General features: G+C 41.1%; 1 protein-coding gene across 10 annotated transcripts; it reads right to left on the reverse strand.

Annotated features, from left to right (window-relative positions):
- Window positions 1-65: 65 nt before the first annotated feature.
- Window positions 66-11,749, reverse strand: CCDC181 (coiled-coil domain containing 181). 10 transcript variants are annotated; one of them, XM_020784908.3, is made up of 6 exons: window positions 11,620-11,749; window positions 8,061-8,221; window positions 5,079-6,089; window positions 1,884-2,030; window positions 1,022-1,176; window positions 66-470 (listed from the first exon to the last, which is right to left on the reverse strand). In XM_020784908.3, the coding sequence occupies exons 2-6, from the start codon at window positions 8,196-8,198 to the stop codon at window positions 308-310; spliced, it is 1,614 nt and encodes a 537-aa protein (XP_020640567.3). In that variant the 5' UTR covers window positions 8,199-8,221; window positions 11,620-11,749; the 3' UTR covers window positions 66-307. The 10 variants fall into 10 exon arrangements, with proteins under 10 accessions (XP_020640567.3, XP_020640569.3, XP_072849952.2 ...); XM_020784910.3 differs by having other exon boundaries at window positions 11,564-11,629; XM_072993851.2 differs by having other exon boundaries at window positions 1,022-1,173; window positions 11,500-11,628.
- Between the last annotated feature and the right edge of the window lie 5,260 nt (window positions 11,750-17,009).

Genomic DNA, 17,009 nt, shown 5'->3' on the forward strand with positions numbered 1-17,009 from the left:
ATGTGCTGTGATAAGTTGTGGAAAACATTGACATTATTCTCAAAAATTAATTATTTACATTGCAATTACCACACAGGTGTTTATTCTGATTTATGTTTTTTAGAACCATTAATACAATCTTGACCCATTCACAAATACAGAATTACTCCAGGTTTAAAAGGGGAACAGATTAGTAAGACTGAGAAAATTAAACCATTATTAAAGGATTATGAAACATACCAGAAGTGAAGCTACTCCCAAAAGGCAGCCAACTCAAGCTGTACAAGATAGTGTGAAGGACATGTGAATCACCAGGTGATTCTAAGCCTCAGCTATACTGGTCTGTGAAACGAAGACATCTTGGTTCAGAAATTGAACAAAGAATATTCTCTACTTGTTTCGCTCTTCTGGCTTCCTGCCTAAACTGCTTTGATCGCTCTTTGGCAGCTAGCTGCTCTTCCCGCTTTTCTCTTCTTTTCCTCCTCAGCCATCTGCAGAGAAATAAAATAGTCAGAGTGAATTACCAATATGTATGGCGTCACGAAGAGTCAGACACGACTAAACGACTAAACAACAACAACAATCGATTTCCTTTGGTTCTTAACCAGAGTTCTAACTCTGTTCCCTCAGCCACCTAAAAGCAGATCAATTTTTAAACCTAAAATAGTTTAGCACTCTCTAGTACTTTAATCTGATAGCACCATTCATCTTCTTTTGCTCCAGTCTCAAGAGAAGAATGAATTTCCGTTCACTATTAAAAGCAATCTATCGACTGCAAGTTTAGAGTGTGAAGTTTTAAAAAAATGTTATTTGACAGTTTTCTGTGTTCCCAAAACTTTCTATAGTATGCAGATATGTGTGTCTCATATGAGTGAGGATATTTTGAAAGGTTTTGGGAACACAGAAAGGAAAATAATCACTTTCTGGTAGAGACAAAGGTCTTCCTTTTTTGCTTTGTGGAAGCAAATTAAATTGCTCAATAGTGAATAGAATGTTTCCTTTTAAAAAGTAATGGGAGGGCAGAATCACCCCAGAAACATACTGTTTAAAAGCTTTGTCATTTTCCATTGCTCTTGGAAGGAAAAACATGCACTCTTCCTGTTGTTTCATATTTTGCATTTCTTTTTCTTTAATTTGTTCTTGTTTCTTTTTCTTAAGCCATGACCTGAATGCTTCTTCTGGATTTCTACTTTCCTGCTATTTAAAAGAAAAACACAAGCATTTACTCTTGTTTTCAAAATTAGGGAAACATACAGCACATAAGTTAATGCAAATAAAATAGAACATTAGCAACCTGATTGCAAATATTTTACCGGGTAGAATATTTTGAGGCAAACCTTATCATCATATAATTGAACCAGAAAGCATTTAGATTTTTCATACATGTCCCCAATATATGCACAGCTAGTTTTTAAAGAAGAACCACAGCAGGAAAACAATTCAAACTAACAAGACTGGGCTGTGAAAAGGAAAACAGACTTGGAATAGATTTCTTTGGAATTCTGTCTCCTAGGCTTTTGAGCCCTGAGTTTGAAAACAGGTGTGTTGTGCTGGGACTTCCCAGAAAAGGGAAGACAATATTTAGTGTCCAGAAAAAGACCTGCACCAGATTCACATTTATAAGGTTCAGTGCTAATCCCCAGACTGCAACTCTCAGAAATCCTGGCCAGCACTGATGAAGGCTTCTGTGAGTTCCAGTCCAAGAATATATGGGGACTCAAGTTTGGAAACCACTGGATTCGAACAAGTACCAAACTCTTTCAAAATAAAATGTGGTATGCAACTACAACTGCCACAAAAGACATTTTAGTGATATTTGGCAGCATAGCTAACGGAGTCTCACTGTCTGGTTTTCCAATTAAGCAGAGCACAGCAAGGTAATAGGTATGGAAATGATGACTTACTCTGGTGTTCAAGTCTTCCAGCTCTTTTGCACGCTGAATTCTTCTTTCATCTTGCATTTGTTCTTTTTTCTTCTGTAACCAAGCTCTGAAGACCATGTCATTCTCTTTCCTTTTCTGTTCCTCCATTACTCTTTTTCGTATTTCTTCCTTTCATTAAAATGTGAAAATTAGAATATTTAAACAATTTCATCCAAAATTCAACAAGGAAATAGAGCATTTCAGAGAGGAAGTAGTATACTTTGTTTAAATTATATTATCCTGTTCTTTAAAGAAGCATACAAATACCATTATCTAATAATGCTAACTAAATTCCTAAATTCCATACCTATTACTCTGGGATCAAATCCAAGCCCCTCAGTATAGGCTGCACCTGGCCTGGAGATGGTCATTTTTTAAAAATTAAACAATAAATACCTGAATATGCACATATGTTTCTTTTGGTTGTCTTTTGGGGGTGTGTAGGGTGTGTTTGGGGACCCACTCCAATCCTCATGAGTAGAGATGAGGACAACTCACCATTCTGGCAAGTCGTCTTGCTTCGTGAGTCGTCAAAAGTTGACAACTCACGAAGCACAAAGTTGCCCCCATGAACTGATGAATAACAAATGTATTCATCGATTCAGGGCGTGTTACTAAAAACACACACAGACATCCCGCTGCCACTGCCTTGCCAGCACGTGAACCCTGGGCCATGAACACAGTTTTGGCTGTAGTACATCTATTTGACCACTGTACAATGGGGGTCCTTCTTACAGCTCTTCTCCACAAAGTTTTTCTACATGAATTTTCAAAAATTTTGGAAGAAACCAAATTTGGCGGTGGATGATACTGGCAATTATAAGCCAGTAGCCAATGTTTCTTTCCTTAGTAAAATGATGGAGAGTGTGGTGACCAACTAGCTTCATGTTCTTTTGGATGAAACTAATGCCCTGGATCCATTCCAGTCGGGCTCCAGGCCGCACCACGGTACAGAAATGGCATTGGTCGCCCTGCTGGATGACCTGTTGAGGGAGGCCAACGGGTAAAAAATCTTTGTTGGTCCTCCGCGGTATCTCAGCCACCTTTTATAAAGTCGACCACAGTATCCTCCTGAGAAGGCTCCCCAAGTTGGGAATTGGTGGTCTGGCGCTTGCTTGGCTCCGATCCTTCTTAGAGGACTGTCCTCGGAGAGTACAGCTTGGGGAGAGTGTTTTGGCCCTGTGGAGTCTCAATTGTGGGGTTCTGCAGGGCTCGATTATCTCCCCAATGCTGTTTAATATCTATATGAGGCCGCTGGGTGGGGTCATCAGGGGGTGTGGGGCATCGTGTCATCAGTATGCTGATGACACTCAGATCTACATCTCCTTTTTTCCAACCACAGTGGATACCGTTCTGTCCCTTCAGCATTGTCTGGAGGCTGTAATGCAATGGATGCAGAAAAATGAGCTGAACCCAGACAAGATGGAGGTTCTGAGGGTGGGTGGCCCCACCATTAGCAGTTTGGGAAACTCACTCTCTTTTGGGGGGTGACTCTCACCGCGAAGCATGAGGTTCGCAGCTTGGGGTTTCATCTGGACCCGGCGCTCACCATGGAAACCCAGGTGGCGTCAGTGGCCCGCTCTGCCTATTTCCATCTGTGGTGGATTGCCCAGCTGCGCCCCTATCTTGATATTGAGGCACTCACCACTTTGGTCCATGTGCTTGTAATCTCGAGATTAGACCACTACGTGGGGCTACCTTTGAGATTGATGCGGAAGCTTCAAATGGTGCAGAATGTGGTGGCCAGACTTCTCAGTGGGACAAGAAAATATCACCATATTTCCCCCACTCTGGCTGCCTTGCATTGGGTGCCCGTTTGTTTCTGCATTGATTTCAAAGTGTTAATGATTACATATAAAGCCCTAAACGGTTTAGGACCTCAATACCTGGCAGAACGCCTCCTCCCACCTAAATCTACTCGAATCACTCGCTCTAGCCAGGAGGGGCGGCTGAGGGGCCTAACGCCAAGGGAGGCATGGAAAGAAAAAACAAGAAACCGGGTCTTCTCAGCAGTGCCCCCCCCCCACCTTTGGAATAGTCTCCCCTCCGAGATTCTCTTGGCCCTTTCGCTGGGTATTTTCAAAAGCCAACTCAAGACCTGGCTATTTAGGCAGACCTTCCCTCCGGTCACTATCTGATTTTTTACCTTTTCCATCTTGAATGACATTCTTTGTTGTTAAATTGTTGTTTGATACTATTTTATTGTTTTTAGTCTATTTTATTGTGAGCTATCCAGAGTAGACGCTGGGAACATAACAGAATTTTCAGATATAATTAGAATATTAAAATGAAATCACATGTTGTGGAACACACAGGGTTGGATTCACATGTCATGCATGGAAACGACACAATGAAATCAATTAAATTTCATTTAGTCATGATTGACTCATACATTTCAGTGGGTTTACTCTCAAGTATGACTAAATCTGGATACTACTCATTAGTGACTAGCCTGTGAAAGTACTACCAGAGATGAAGAAATACCCATTTACTGAGATAACATTTAAAAAGGATTAGACAGATTGCATAAAAGATAATGTACAGGCTATTAGCCATGACACCATTTACTAGTGGTGCCAGTTTGTTTCTGGGCAAAATTCAAGGTATTGATGCTAATTTATAAAGCCCTTTACAGTTAGGACCTTGCTACCTGTACCATTCACATATCCCAGTCTTTAATGTTGTGGGTGGCCACTCCAAAAAAGGCCTCTGGAAAGCATCAGTCAGAACTGGGCCTTTTCAATAGTGGCTGCTCTCCTCTTCCTGTGGTGGTGCGACTAGATCCCACCCTCTTGAGCTTCCACAAGCAAATTAAAACCTGACTTTTTACCCGTGCCTTTCCAAGCACCACCCTTTCGTAAAATTATGCTGGCCTGTTGCCTGCCATCCTATGTCCCAGACTGGTGATTTTATGGGGCAGAGGGTTCTGTTTGTTTTCTATTAATATGTTTTTCATATTTTTAGCTGTATGGTTTATAATGTTTTGTAAATGACCCAGAGTAGTGGTATGCTCACTCACTAAATGGGTGGGGTATGTATGCATGCATGCATGTATAAATATATAATAAAAATAAAAAATATTAACAAGAGCACAGAATCAATAAGGCATGTTACTCAAATATCTGTATATTCCTACTCACAATTCTAGTGATCTGCTCATCTCCTTTGTACTCTTACCTCTTTCCTTAATTTTTCTCTTCTTTGCTCCATTTGTTTTTGTAGTTCCTTTTGCCTAGGTGATAGGCAGTATGTAGAACTCCTCATACCAAGACCGACATTTGCAGACTGTACCCTGCGTGGACTTTTCCCCCTTTCAGTGTTTCTTATAATGTTGATGGCTGAACTTGGTCGAATGGATGGTGGTCGAGGGACATAAATAAAGCCTTCTCGGGAAGGAGAACAAGATTTTACAGGTGTTTGTAGCAAGGACTCATCATTTTTAATACAGATAGTGCCAAAAGAAGTACTGTAGGAAGCTTTAGGAGAAATGTGTTGAGTTTCAATGTCAGTAAAAGAAACACTTAGTGGAGGAAAGAAGCCTTGGCTCTCAATATCATGAATACTCAGGAGTTCAAATTTCCCATCTTTTTCTACTAGGATCTTGCCATCCTTGTGTTCATCATCTCTCCCACCATTAATAGAAAGAGAAAAATCTTCCTGTCCTGCATCATTAGAAATATGCAACTGTGACAGTCTACCTGAAATGTTTCTTTCCCTGTGAGGGTCACTTTCATCAGCTTCTACAGCTTTCAGAGATGGAACTTCAAGATCTACCAAATCATCCTTGAATTTTAGTTTCCTTTCTTTTGTTTCATCCAGAGGTTCCTGATATAACAGAAGTTTGTTGGCTTCTTCTATTTTTTCTAAGATGTAACGCTTTATATCTTCATCATCCTCCACGTCTTCCTGGTCAAACTTTGATTCCTGACAGGAGTTTTCACTGTCAGTATCAGATGCCTGCTCCAACAGCTTCATATCATGTTCAAATATAGAATGTATTTCATTTTGGGACCTTTCATCCTTCAGAACTTCCTTCAGTTTAGGAGATTCTTGTGCTGAACTTCCATCTTCATCCTTCAAGATTTCTTCAGGGTCAAGAGACCCTTGTGAAGAATTTATTCTATCTTCTCTACCTCTTAAGTCTTTGTCAACACTAGTTTCCACATTCTCTTCATTGTCATCATGATTCTATGAGGAAATTAAAAGTGCCTATTTATATAACATCTAAGAGGAAACATACATACAGTAGTAAGTCACTGAAATGTCTGGGGACAATTTACAGAGTTTTTAAGACAACATTTCTTTCCACAGTAGCCAAATAAAAATGTAACCGCTCAGTTTGCATCTATGTAAAAGCATAATTCTAAAAAACAAACAAGCAAGCAACAAGAACAAAACAGCCAGCAAGGTGTAATGCCTAAAAAGTGAAACGACACACAAGTAATCTTGGTTCTATTTCCCACTCAGCTGTGATGCTTTGCTGGATGGCACTGGCCCTTACTATAGGACATTCACCTGAAACATTCATAAACCTAAATCAGAAAATGGATATGGGGGCATGCATGCAAACCCCATCTCCAACATCCCCAAACATATAACCACCTTTGAGATCTGCACTCATTTAGTTGAATGCACCTGCAGCATTACTAGCATTTGGAAAACCCAGCTATCAGTTATAAATATATTGAGCCAAATGTGCTTACAACCTTGTCCTTTTGAATCTTTGCATTAAATGTTCAGAGATCATTTCAGTATTCATACACATAGAGACATAGCCCAAATGTGAAACTTTATCTCCTTGCCTAATTAATGTAATTTGTGCAGCTGGTTAATACCTGCATAGATATATTTCCCTATGTAATGTACTTTGCATAGTTCTTGAGAGGCTAAACACATTTAAGCACAATGGCTGAAATCCTACTGCGTAGTTATGCAGTGTAACTTTCAGAAGATAATTGCTGTAAGTTAAGAAATCTCTGTAGCCATTAGCTGTTATATACTAAGTCACATCATTTGGCATGAAACAGATAATGTCTACAGAGCAATTTGCATCTAAAATTTACACTGTTTGTGTATCTGCATAACAGAATTTCAACTACAGCCACAATACAGGTGACATGTGTACATATGCACCTCAAATTTAGGGTAACAATACTGTTCATGTAAATTAAATTAATTTTTAGTATTCATTCTTGTTGAAATCTTTTCAGCATTCAGAACATTTTTCCAAAACTAGTAAATCAAAGGAACAAAAGGCTAGTAAAAACACTAGACACTACAGGAAGCTAAGCAGGACAGAGAAATGTTGTTCTCATTAGCCTTACTAAAAGCTCTGACATTACTTTCTGAATCTGTGAAGATTTTATTTTACATTTTTAAATTAACCTCAAGATTATCTGTTGCAGGCTATATATGCAGAATGTACATCACCCTATGTAGGCTTCTAGTAGAACTGAACACCTTGCAAAATAAAACCAAACATGGCTATATAAGTCCAATGCTCAGTGCTCCTATTCCAGTTTGTATAATCTGAGATAAAGAGCCAACACCTAAAATTCCTCAATTGAGATATATTGTTCCACCAACCAACAAATTCTGTTTAATTTTGAGATAAAACTCTTTTCATCTCATCTTTTCCTTGTGTGATTCTGAAAATTTTGTAATTTGCGTGGAACTATTGTTATCCAATTTAAAAACAACACACATTTATCCAAACATATATCATTAGTCTAGAAATGTCTAGATTTCTACAAATTTAGGTGTGTCTATATTACTAATTTTTTTGCTTTAAAAAGATCTATTTTTAAAAGCACTATCCTATGCATTTAACCACAGTACTCAGCAACACATTTCGCATTAAAATCTCAGGTTGGGAACCAAACAACTTCATACACATATTGACCTTTGGATACATCTACAGAATACTCTCCTACACTGCAACATTATGCAATGTCAATCAAGATGCTCCCCCAAGTTTACAGTGGCTTAATCCCTCAGCAGAGAAAAAACTAGAAGGAATTCTGTATTACCACCTATGCTCAAAAATATTTTAACAACCATAAAAGTACTAGTTTTCTAGTAAACATAATTTATAGCCACATATTTTAAAATACAATTTAGATATCAATATAAGATTGTCACATAGTATTTTATGAATACCTGTATATCACTAGATATTCTTTTTTCTTCTTCATTAATTAGCCACTCAAGGTCTTTTTCAAAATCATCCTCATAATCTCCACCTTCTGTGGAATCTCCAGAGTCTGTGGATTCAGTAGTGTCTTTCTTGTCACCCATTGTGGATGTTCCTTAAAGTAAAGCTACAAAATGATGAAATATATGTTTGTATTTCCCTGAAAAAAGAAACTGAGTATTTTGGGAAGTAAGCAGCTTGATTAACAAAATAACATAACTCTGAAGAATATGCCTAAATACACTGAGGAGTGGTAATGGGTCTACAAAACTGGATTTTTAAAATTAATAGGAAATCCTTTGAAAGTCAGGTAAAAATATAAGAAATGCCAACCAGTTTTTTTAATGAAATATATCTTTGCATGGTAGTTAGCTATAGAAATGACTACCATAAAATTCAGCAGTGGCCACAAGTAGAGACAGACGACTTGACAAATTCATAGAGGATGGTACTATCAGTAGTTACAATTTATAATCTATACATATTCCCTCCAGTACCAAAGCCAGTATGCTGGGAAACATAAGAAGGTCACTGTTTCACACATACCCTGTATGTAGTCTCCCATGGATAGCTGTTTGGCCACAGTATAAACAGAATATAACATTTCATTGGCCTTTGATTGATTGATTGATTGATTGATTGATTGATTGATTGATTGATTGATTGATTTCTATACCACCCATCTAGGATGTGTCTACTCTGGGTGGTTTACATATAATATAAAAATAAACTAAGATAAAATCCAGATTAATCCAAGATGGGAAAGGAAAAAAAGAGGGGGAAAAGAAGAGGAAGGAGAGAAAAGAAAAGGAGATAGGCTAGGTAATAGCTGTAAGGAAGACCTGCCTGTATAGCCATGTCTTCAAGCTACTCTTGAGGGAGCCAGGCAGATCTCAAGAGGTAAGTTGTTCCAAAGGCCACTGCTGAGAAGGCCCAATTTCTGGTCTTTTTCCACCACGCCTCTCTTGGCGTTAAGGCCTCTCAGCCGCCCAGCCTGACTGGAGCAGGTGATACAGGTAGAACTGGGCGGAAGAAGGCGCTCTGCCAGGTATCGAGATCCTAAACCGTCAAGGGCTTTATATGTGATTGTTAACACCTTGAAATCAATGCAGAAGCAGATAGATAGCCAGTGTAAGGCAGCCAAATTGGGGGGGAAATGGTGAAATCTTTTCACCCCTGTTTATAGCCTAGCTGCTGTGTTCTGGACCATCTGAAGCTTCCGCATCAGTCTCAAAGGAAGCCCCATGTAAAGAATGTTACAGTAGTTTATTCTTGAGACTATGAGTGCATGGACCAGTGTGGTGAGTGCCCCTGTGTCTAGATAGGATGCAACTGGGCAATCCGCCAAAGATGTAAGTGGGCAGACCAAACCACGGACGCTACCTGGGCCTCCATAGTAAGCGCCGGGTCAAGATGGACCCCCAGACTGGGAACTGAATTCTTTGTGGTAAGAGTCACCCTCCCCCCAAAAAAGAGAGGAAGTTCCCCAAACCACTGACATCAGGACTCCCCAACCTGCAGGACCTCCATCCTGTCTGGGTTCAACCTTAGTCCATTCAACTGCATCCATTGCAGAATGGCCTCCAGACAGCACCAAAGGGATGGAACAGCCTCCACCGCAGATGGAAAAAAAGAGATGTAGAGCTGAGTGTCATCAGCATATTGGTGACACGAAGCTCCACATCCCCGAATGACCCACTCACCCCCAATGGCCTCATACAGATGTTAAACAGCATTGGGGAGATGATCAAATTCTGCAGGACCCCACAATTGAAGGACCACGGGGCCAATACATTCTTCCTAAGCTGCACTCTCTGGAGATGGCCCTCCAAGAAGGACGAGAGCAAAGTGAGAGCAAGGCCATGAATCCCTAACTTGGAGAGCCTCCCCAGGAGGATATCATGGCTGACGGTATCAAAGGCAGCTGAGATATCAAGGAGGACAAGCAAGGACATTTTGCCCCTGTCGGCCTCCCTAAGTAGGTCATCCAGCAGGGCGACCAATGGCATTTCTGTGCTGTGGCGCGGCCTGAAGCCCAACTGAAACAGAGCTAGGGCACTAGTTTCATTCAAGAGAGCCTGAAGCTGGTCGGTCACTACCCTCTCAATTACCTTGCTGAGAAAATAAACATTGGTGATGGGCCTATAATTGCCAATGTTGTCCGCTGCCAAGCTTGGTTTCTTTCTAATCGGCCTAATGAGCATTTCCTTAAGGACAATTTATGTAGATTTTATTCATTTTTCTTCTTATATTCCTAGTTCTTGGTCTTTGACAATCATAATTTCTATCAAGAACCGTCCCATTTTTATCTGATTGTCAGTAATCTAATTGTTAACCCCAAACAGAATAATTCCACAGACTGAATGTCATTCATTAAGTCAACGCTTATGTAAGTCCCACTGGTGCAATGAATCTACTCTTGGTAGAAATAAGAATTGGATTTAGCTTCAAAAATATATCAACTGCTAGTTATACATATTTATAAGGCAAAGCCTATAATTTTTCTTTCTTACTCAGACATAAGTATTCACAACAAAAATAAGTGAATATGTGAGTTAGGTTGTTACGTGTTGCATGAGTGTTAATGATGACAAACAACCCCACCATCTTATACATTTCTATTCAGAGATAAAATCTCACTAAATTAAAAATCACTTATTCTAAAGTATGCATCAAGTGATATTGCCTCTTTAAAGAAAAATCTGAATAATAAAATATATGGAAGAGTGAGTGACCAAAAGGCACTCTCACTCTCAGGTGCTGCTCGAGCTATACAAGCAAGTCTTAAAGGGGCGAACAACAACACTCTTTCAGTAAAGAGTTTTCTGGTTTACCGAAAAGACCTCAGATCTCCTTAACCCACCAGCGAGATTTTCCGAGGGCATCGATGTCTGTCTGGGGGTGGCTAACAGCTGCTGAGAAGGATTATATAGCCTCTCCCAAGAACAAGGCACCAGCTACAGTACTAGCGACCTATTTTTACGACGGGGCTCGCTAAGCCCCCTGCAGCGCTCAGCCCCACAAGCGGGCAAGGCCTCCACGCCTGTCGCCATGGCAGCCGCAGCCACCTCTTCTTCCCCCTCCCCAAACGAGGCGCCTCTGGGCTGCTCCCGGCTGAAACAGCCGCGCGCCCTGGATCCTGAGGCAGCATTTACACACACACACCCCTCAGAAGGGACTTGGCACAGTCCGCTCCGCAGTCGGCCTCCGCCTCCGCACTCTACGCCGGAGAAACCAAGCCGGCACTTAGGGTGGCGTCTGCCACCACTCCAGTTGCTGCTGCGGACGGTGAGATGGTTTGCTCTGACCTCCTAACCGCCCCTCGAGCCGCCGCACGCACACACACACCCCTCGCTAAGGCCCTTGGTGGCCTCCCGCCCTACTTCTCCTTCCGCTCGTCTCCACCTGAGAACTCCGACCGGCAGCGGCCCGCCCGCCATGGCATTGTCATGGTAACCGCTGCACGCACCGGCATCATCCCGCCATCTCTCGGAGCGATATTTTTTCCCCCTGCACACCACTCACCAAGCACCGGAAGACGGCGGCTGTCAAGGTCCAAACCGGTCCGCTCTCCCTCCGCGCCAAGCTTCCCGTCGCCATAACAACCGGAGGCAGGGTGATCTCGCGAACGAAGCTTCTTCCGGCTCTTGCCGTTGCCATAGAGACGGCCGGAAAGCCACGCAGGCGAGGCCGGGCATGGGTTTTTCTTTCTAATTTGCCCGTGAGAGTCAGGCAAATGTGAGCTTCTAGGAAAAATTGGTGGAAAGAGGAAGGCGATGGCTCTTGTAGATGTGACATATATAACATGATTGCTTCGACTACCATCTCCTGAGGACTAATTACCCTATTCGTTCATTCTTCCTCTGCTGTCTATAGCGCCTGTGTCCCGAATACACTCCTGTACTGCAGTGAGTCCTGGACCCTTTGTGCATGGCAGGAGAGGAAGTTGAACACAATCCATATGCGTTGTCTCTGACGCATTTTTGGTATCACCTGGCAAGTTAAAGTTCCAAATAGAAACTTGTCCTAGGATGAACTGGAACTGTTAGCATGCACATATACATTACTGAAACAGCGATGTCTACATGGGCTCGGGCATGTCATGAGAATAGCTGACGGTTGGATTCCAAAAGATCTCCTGTCTGGAGAATTAGTGCAGGGAAATCGCCCCAGAGGGAAACCACAGCTGCGATACAAGGATATGTGCAAGCGGGATCTGAAGGCCTTAGGAATTGACCTCAACAGATGGGAAACCCTGACATTGGAGTGTCCAGCATGGAGGCAGGCGGTGCAGCATGGCCTCTCCCAATTTGAAGAGACACTTGTCCAGCAGGCCAAGGCAAAGAGGAAGTCCCGAAAGCAGCAAAATCAGGGAGCTGGACAGGGGACAGATTGTATTTGTCTTCAGTGTGGAAGGGATCGTCACTCTCATATTAGCCTTCTCAACCATACTAGGTGCTGTTCCAAGACCTCTATTCAGAGCACATTACCATAGTCTCTCGAGACTGATGCCTACACCGTCTGCTGTGTCAGCTTTGATCTGTGCCAACCTGCTAGGAGTCCAGATTTGTAACTGTCTAGCCAGACAGCATTGGTTTTTGCTTTCCCAATATGCTTAACCCCCCATCACCACATTATAGTGTGCTTTCAAAAGAAATGGAAGATCTCTATCTTGTTCCTCATTGGTCTACAGTTGTGTTCAAAATTATTCAACCCCCAATGCTGTAAAGGGGTTTAGGGACTATAGTGTACATTTGGAATTGTATTCAGAATGAAATCCTACAAGGACGTTTTAAAGAACCAAATGCAACTAAAATAACATCAATTGTTTATGTAATACAGTAGTAAATGTTTCTTTTGTGGTTTCTTCATTGCCACAATTATTCAACCCCTTAAAGACTACCACTCTGAAGAAGAGAGGTTCATTCAGGTGTTTTCGATCAGGTATTGAAAACACCTGTGGATGTCACCGAGCACCAATCAAGCATAATAAGCACCAATTAGGCAGCTTTAAAATGACTGTGATACTCAGCTCCTTCTAGACATTTACTGGTGTGGTTACAAACATGGTGAAGTCAAGAGAATGGTCCAGGAAGACAAGAGAAGAGGTGATTTGTCTTCACAGGAAGGGCAATGGCTATAAGAAGATTGCAAAGAAGTTAAACATACCAAGAGACACCATAGGAAGCATCATTCGCAAATTCAAGGCAAAGGGCACTGTTGAAATGCTACCTGGTCGTGGAAGAAAGAAGATGCTGACTTCGACTGCTGTGCGCTACCTAAGGCGTAGAGTGGTGAAAAGTCCCCGTGTGACTGCTGAGGAACTGAAAAAAGATTTGTCAGATGTGGGTATAGAAGTTTCAGCTCAGACAATAAGGCGCACACTGCGTAATGAAGGTCTCCATGCCAGAACCCCCAGGCGCACCCCCTTGCTGTCTCCCAAGAATAAGAAGAGTCGACTGCAGTATGCCAAAAGTCATGTGGGCAAACCACAAAAGTTGTGGGATAGTGTTCTGTGGACTGATGAAACAAAATTAGAACTGTTTGGGCCCATGGATCAACGCTATGTTTGGAGGAGGAAGAACAAGGCATATGACGAAAAGAACACCTTGCCTACTGTGAAGCATGGCGGAGGGTCAATAATGCTTTGGGGCTGTTTTGCTTCTGCAGGTACAGGGAAGCTTCAGCGTGTACAAGGTGCCATGAATTCTCTTCAGTACCAGGAGATATTGGATGAAAATGTGATGCAGTCCGTCACACACCTGAGGCTTGGGAGACGTTGGACCTTTCAACAGGACAATGATCCCAAGCATACCTCCAAGTCCACTAGAGCATGGTTGCAGAGGAAAGGCTGGAACATTTTGGAGTGGCCATCACAGTCACCAGACTTAAATCCGATTGAGAACCTCTGGTGGGACTTAAAGAAAGCAGTTGCAGTGCGCAAGCCTAAGAATTTGACTGAATTGGAGGCTTTTGCCCATGAAGAATGGGCGAAGATACCCGTAGATCGCTGCAAGACACTTGTGTCAAGCTATGCTTCACGTTTAAAAGCTGTTATAACTGTAAAAGGATGTTGTACTAAGATTGAATGTCACTTGGGGGTTGAATAAAAACTAATAATGATGTGAGCACAGAAAAGACATTTGTGGTTATTTCATTATAAACTTAAGGTTATATTTCTCTGACCTACAAGTGCCTCTTTCATGTAAATGTAAGCAAGATGACTGAATGATCAAAATCAATGTCAAAATGGCCAAAACATTCAATTTCAGTGGGGGTTGAATAATTTTGAACACAACTGTACCTTGGTTTGGGTGAATTATTCAGTTCAGAGGGTTAAATCCTCCTGCTGGAACCTGCTAAAGTCCACAATTACGGTACCTGTCATCAAAATCACTACGACAGCCATAAGGTATTTGTTCCCCCTTGTTTTTTAACGTTAAAATAAGCAAATGCAGCCCAGAAGCATTGTTTCTGCCATAGACAAGATATGCAGTGTGCAAGCAGTGTTTACAAGGCTGCTAGTTCTCCAGGAGTGTTATTAGCCCCTGAAGGAAAGCACACAAGCCATACAAGCTTTCAAGAAAATGTTTGAAACACAGATACACTATTTTTACCAGTGCTGGGACTGAATACACTTGCTACAAAACTGGGTAAGGGGTACACATGTAGACCTTGTGCTGTCTTGTTTTGGGCCATCAAGTTCCATCTGATGTACAGAAACCCTAATAGGGTTTTCAGGGTACCGAGATACTGAAGGAGTGGTTTAACCAAAATTACACACATCTACATAGATTTCCATGGCCAAGCAGGGATTTAAACTCAGATCTTCTGAGCCGCAGTCCCTCCCTCTATCCACTAGTACTGTACATCACACTGGCTTTTCCAGTACAGTATGTGTGTTAAGTGTGTGTTCTACACCTTTTCGCTAGATAGGATTAAGAACTGCAAATAAAATAGAAACCAAGAAGCAACTCATGCATATGATTGGTATCAAGTGACAGCATTGCTAAGCACCAACTGATGTGTCACTAACATCAAATGTCTCCAACTCCAATCAACCTATATCAAATACAGTAGTCATTATTTAATTTTATGGTATGTACTGGGACATATTTTAGCTTTATCTTTGAAAGATGAAGAATAAAGTGCTGGAACAGCTGCACAAGCAACTGAAACTTTTGCTGGAGCAGAAATATTTAATATTAGTAATATATCTGGACACGGTATCATATGATACACATAATCTAGATGAGCTCTAGTATGTTAACCACCTTTGGCATAACTTTGGACCAAATCTGGAAATGTGGAAAACAGAATCAATTTGCCTTTTCATTGTACCAACAGTTGAGAATCCTGCCAAGGCATTCAAAACACTTGTGTCAATATGTTGTTGTTGTTTAGTCGTTTAGTCATGTCTGACTCTTCGTGACCCCATGGACCAGAGCACGTCAGGCCCTCCTGTCTCCCACTGCCTCCCAGAGTTGGGTTAAATTCATTTTGGTCGCTTCGATGACACTGTCCAACCATCTTGTCCTGTTGTCGCCTTCTCCTCTTGCCTTGGTATGTGTCAAATACCATTAGGTAAAACCAATAGTATCTAAAACAAAATTCCAATATATTCCTACTTAGTAAGAGTGCTTAGGTCCACCATATACGTATGTCCCTTCCAGAACAAAAAGCGACAAGCAGTTTATGCAGTTGATTCCACTGTTCAATTACCATAATGTCATCTGGGCATCGGACACACTTGATCTTCACTGAACTGTCTGGCTCTAAAGGCAGCATTTAATGAAATCTGGATGAAGGGGTCCCCCCCCCCACTTTAACTTGTACAAGTGTCAGGTTTCTCCCAAGCATGGAAAACTCTTATGTTTTTGAGCAGTCCCCATTTGGTTCCATTTTTATTCTATTTCAATTCTAACTCACTTTTTCAAGGCTGAATTCTTCATCTAAGATTTCTGGATGACTTTTAGACTTCCTGTCTCTCATGATTACAGAACTCTATTTACTAGAATTGCAGACAAGTATTTAACCTGAAACATTCTGCTAGCAAAAAATAATAATTCATGCAAAATCTGGATTTTCTTTTTCATGACACAACCTTCCTAGTATAACAGCAACTGAAACACTGTTTGAGTGTTTCAAACAGAAAATATTTCAACCAAAAAGGATGCAAACAGACATTCAAGAATACGTATAATAAAATAATTTTATTTTGTAAAAAAATAGTTTTACAACTTGGACAGAATAATTTTTTGCTTTTCACAATTGTCTTGTTTGGACATCTTGTTTTTAGTTCTACAAGACATCTCTCTATAAGTTTGTTTTATTTTAAACTACACAACGTTGGTGTCATTGCAGCAATGTAAAAGAACCTGGACTGAACCTGGAACCATTTATAAGAGCCAGAAGTATATTGATTAGATTAATTTAGGGTCCCATAGCCAGCTACATATACAAGGCAACTGTTAGGAAAGAAAACATCTCAGTTTGTGTGCCTTCTGTTAATAGAACATTTCCACAGAGAAATGCATAGTTATTTCAGTTCCCCGGAGGAGAAATATGGAACACAGAACTACATGTGGCTTTTAAAATTGTGTGAACAGTTAACATGTATGATTTCTGATACGTAAGTAGCAGCTGAAGGGTAATCTAAATTGGGAGAGAAGGGGATATTTTACTCTCCTTCAATGAAAGTAATATTTCCAAATGTACTATTTATACGTTCAGAGAGGTATTTTCATTGCAACTATAGTAATGAGAGAAAATAAATGCTCCCTCCCTGCCTTGTGAAGTCTTAAAACTGTCCAGGTTTGTCCACAGCTTCTGTTTATTAATTTATTTAATTTCATTCTCACAATCAACCTCACTTCAATTATGCCCAGCAAGCTAGAAATAAATATGGTTGAACT

This window comes from Pogona vitticeps, chromosome 3 (genome assembly GCF_051106095.1).
Source record: "Pogona vitticeps strain Pit_001003342236 chromosome 3, PviZW2.1, whole genome shotgun sequence".
Taxonomy (NCBI): Eukaryota; Metazoa; Chordata; class Lepidosauria; order Squamata; family Agamidae; genus Pogona; species Pogona vitticeps.

What these genes read in the sequence shown, in the direction of transcription:
- CCDC181 (XM_020784908.3), bottom strand. Translation starts at nt 8,198, where the DNA reads ATGGGTGACAAGAAAGACACTACTGAATCCACAGACTCTGGAGATTCC. An exon ending in GAGAAAAATTAAGGAAAGAG is followed by an intron (nt 2,031 to 5,078) that starts GTAAGAGTACAA and finishes TTTTAATGAAAG; the next exon opens with GAAGAAATACGAAAAAGAGT. An exon ending in AATGACAAAGCTTTTAAACA is followed by an intron (nt 471 to 1,021) that starts GTATGTTTCTGG and finishes ATTTCTCTGCAG; the next exon opens with ATGGCTGAGGAGGAAAAGAA.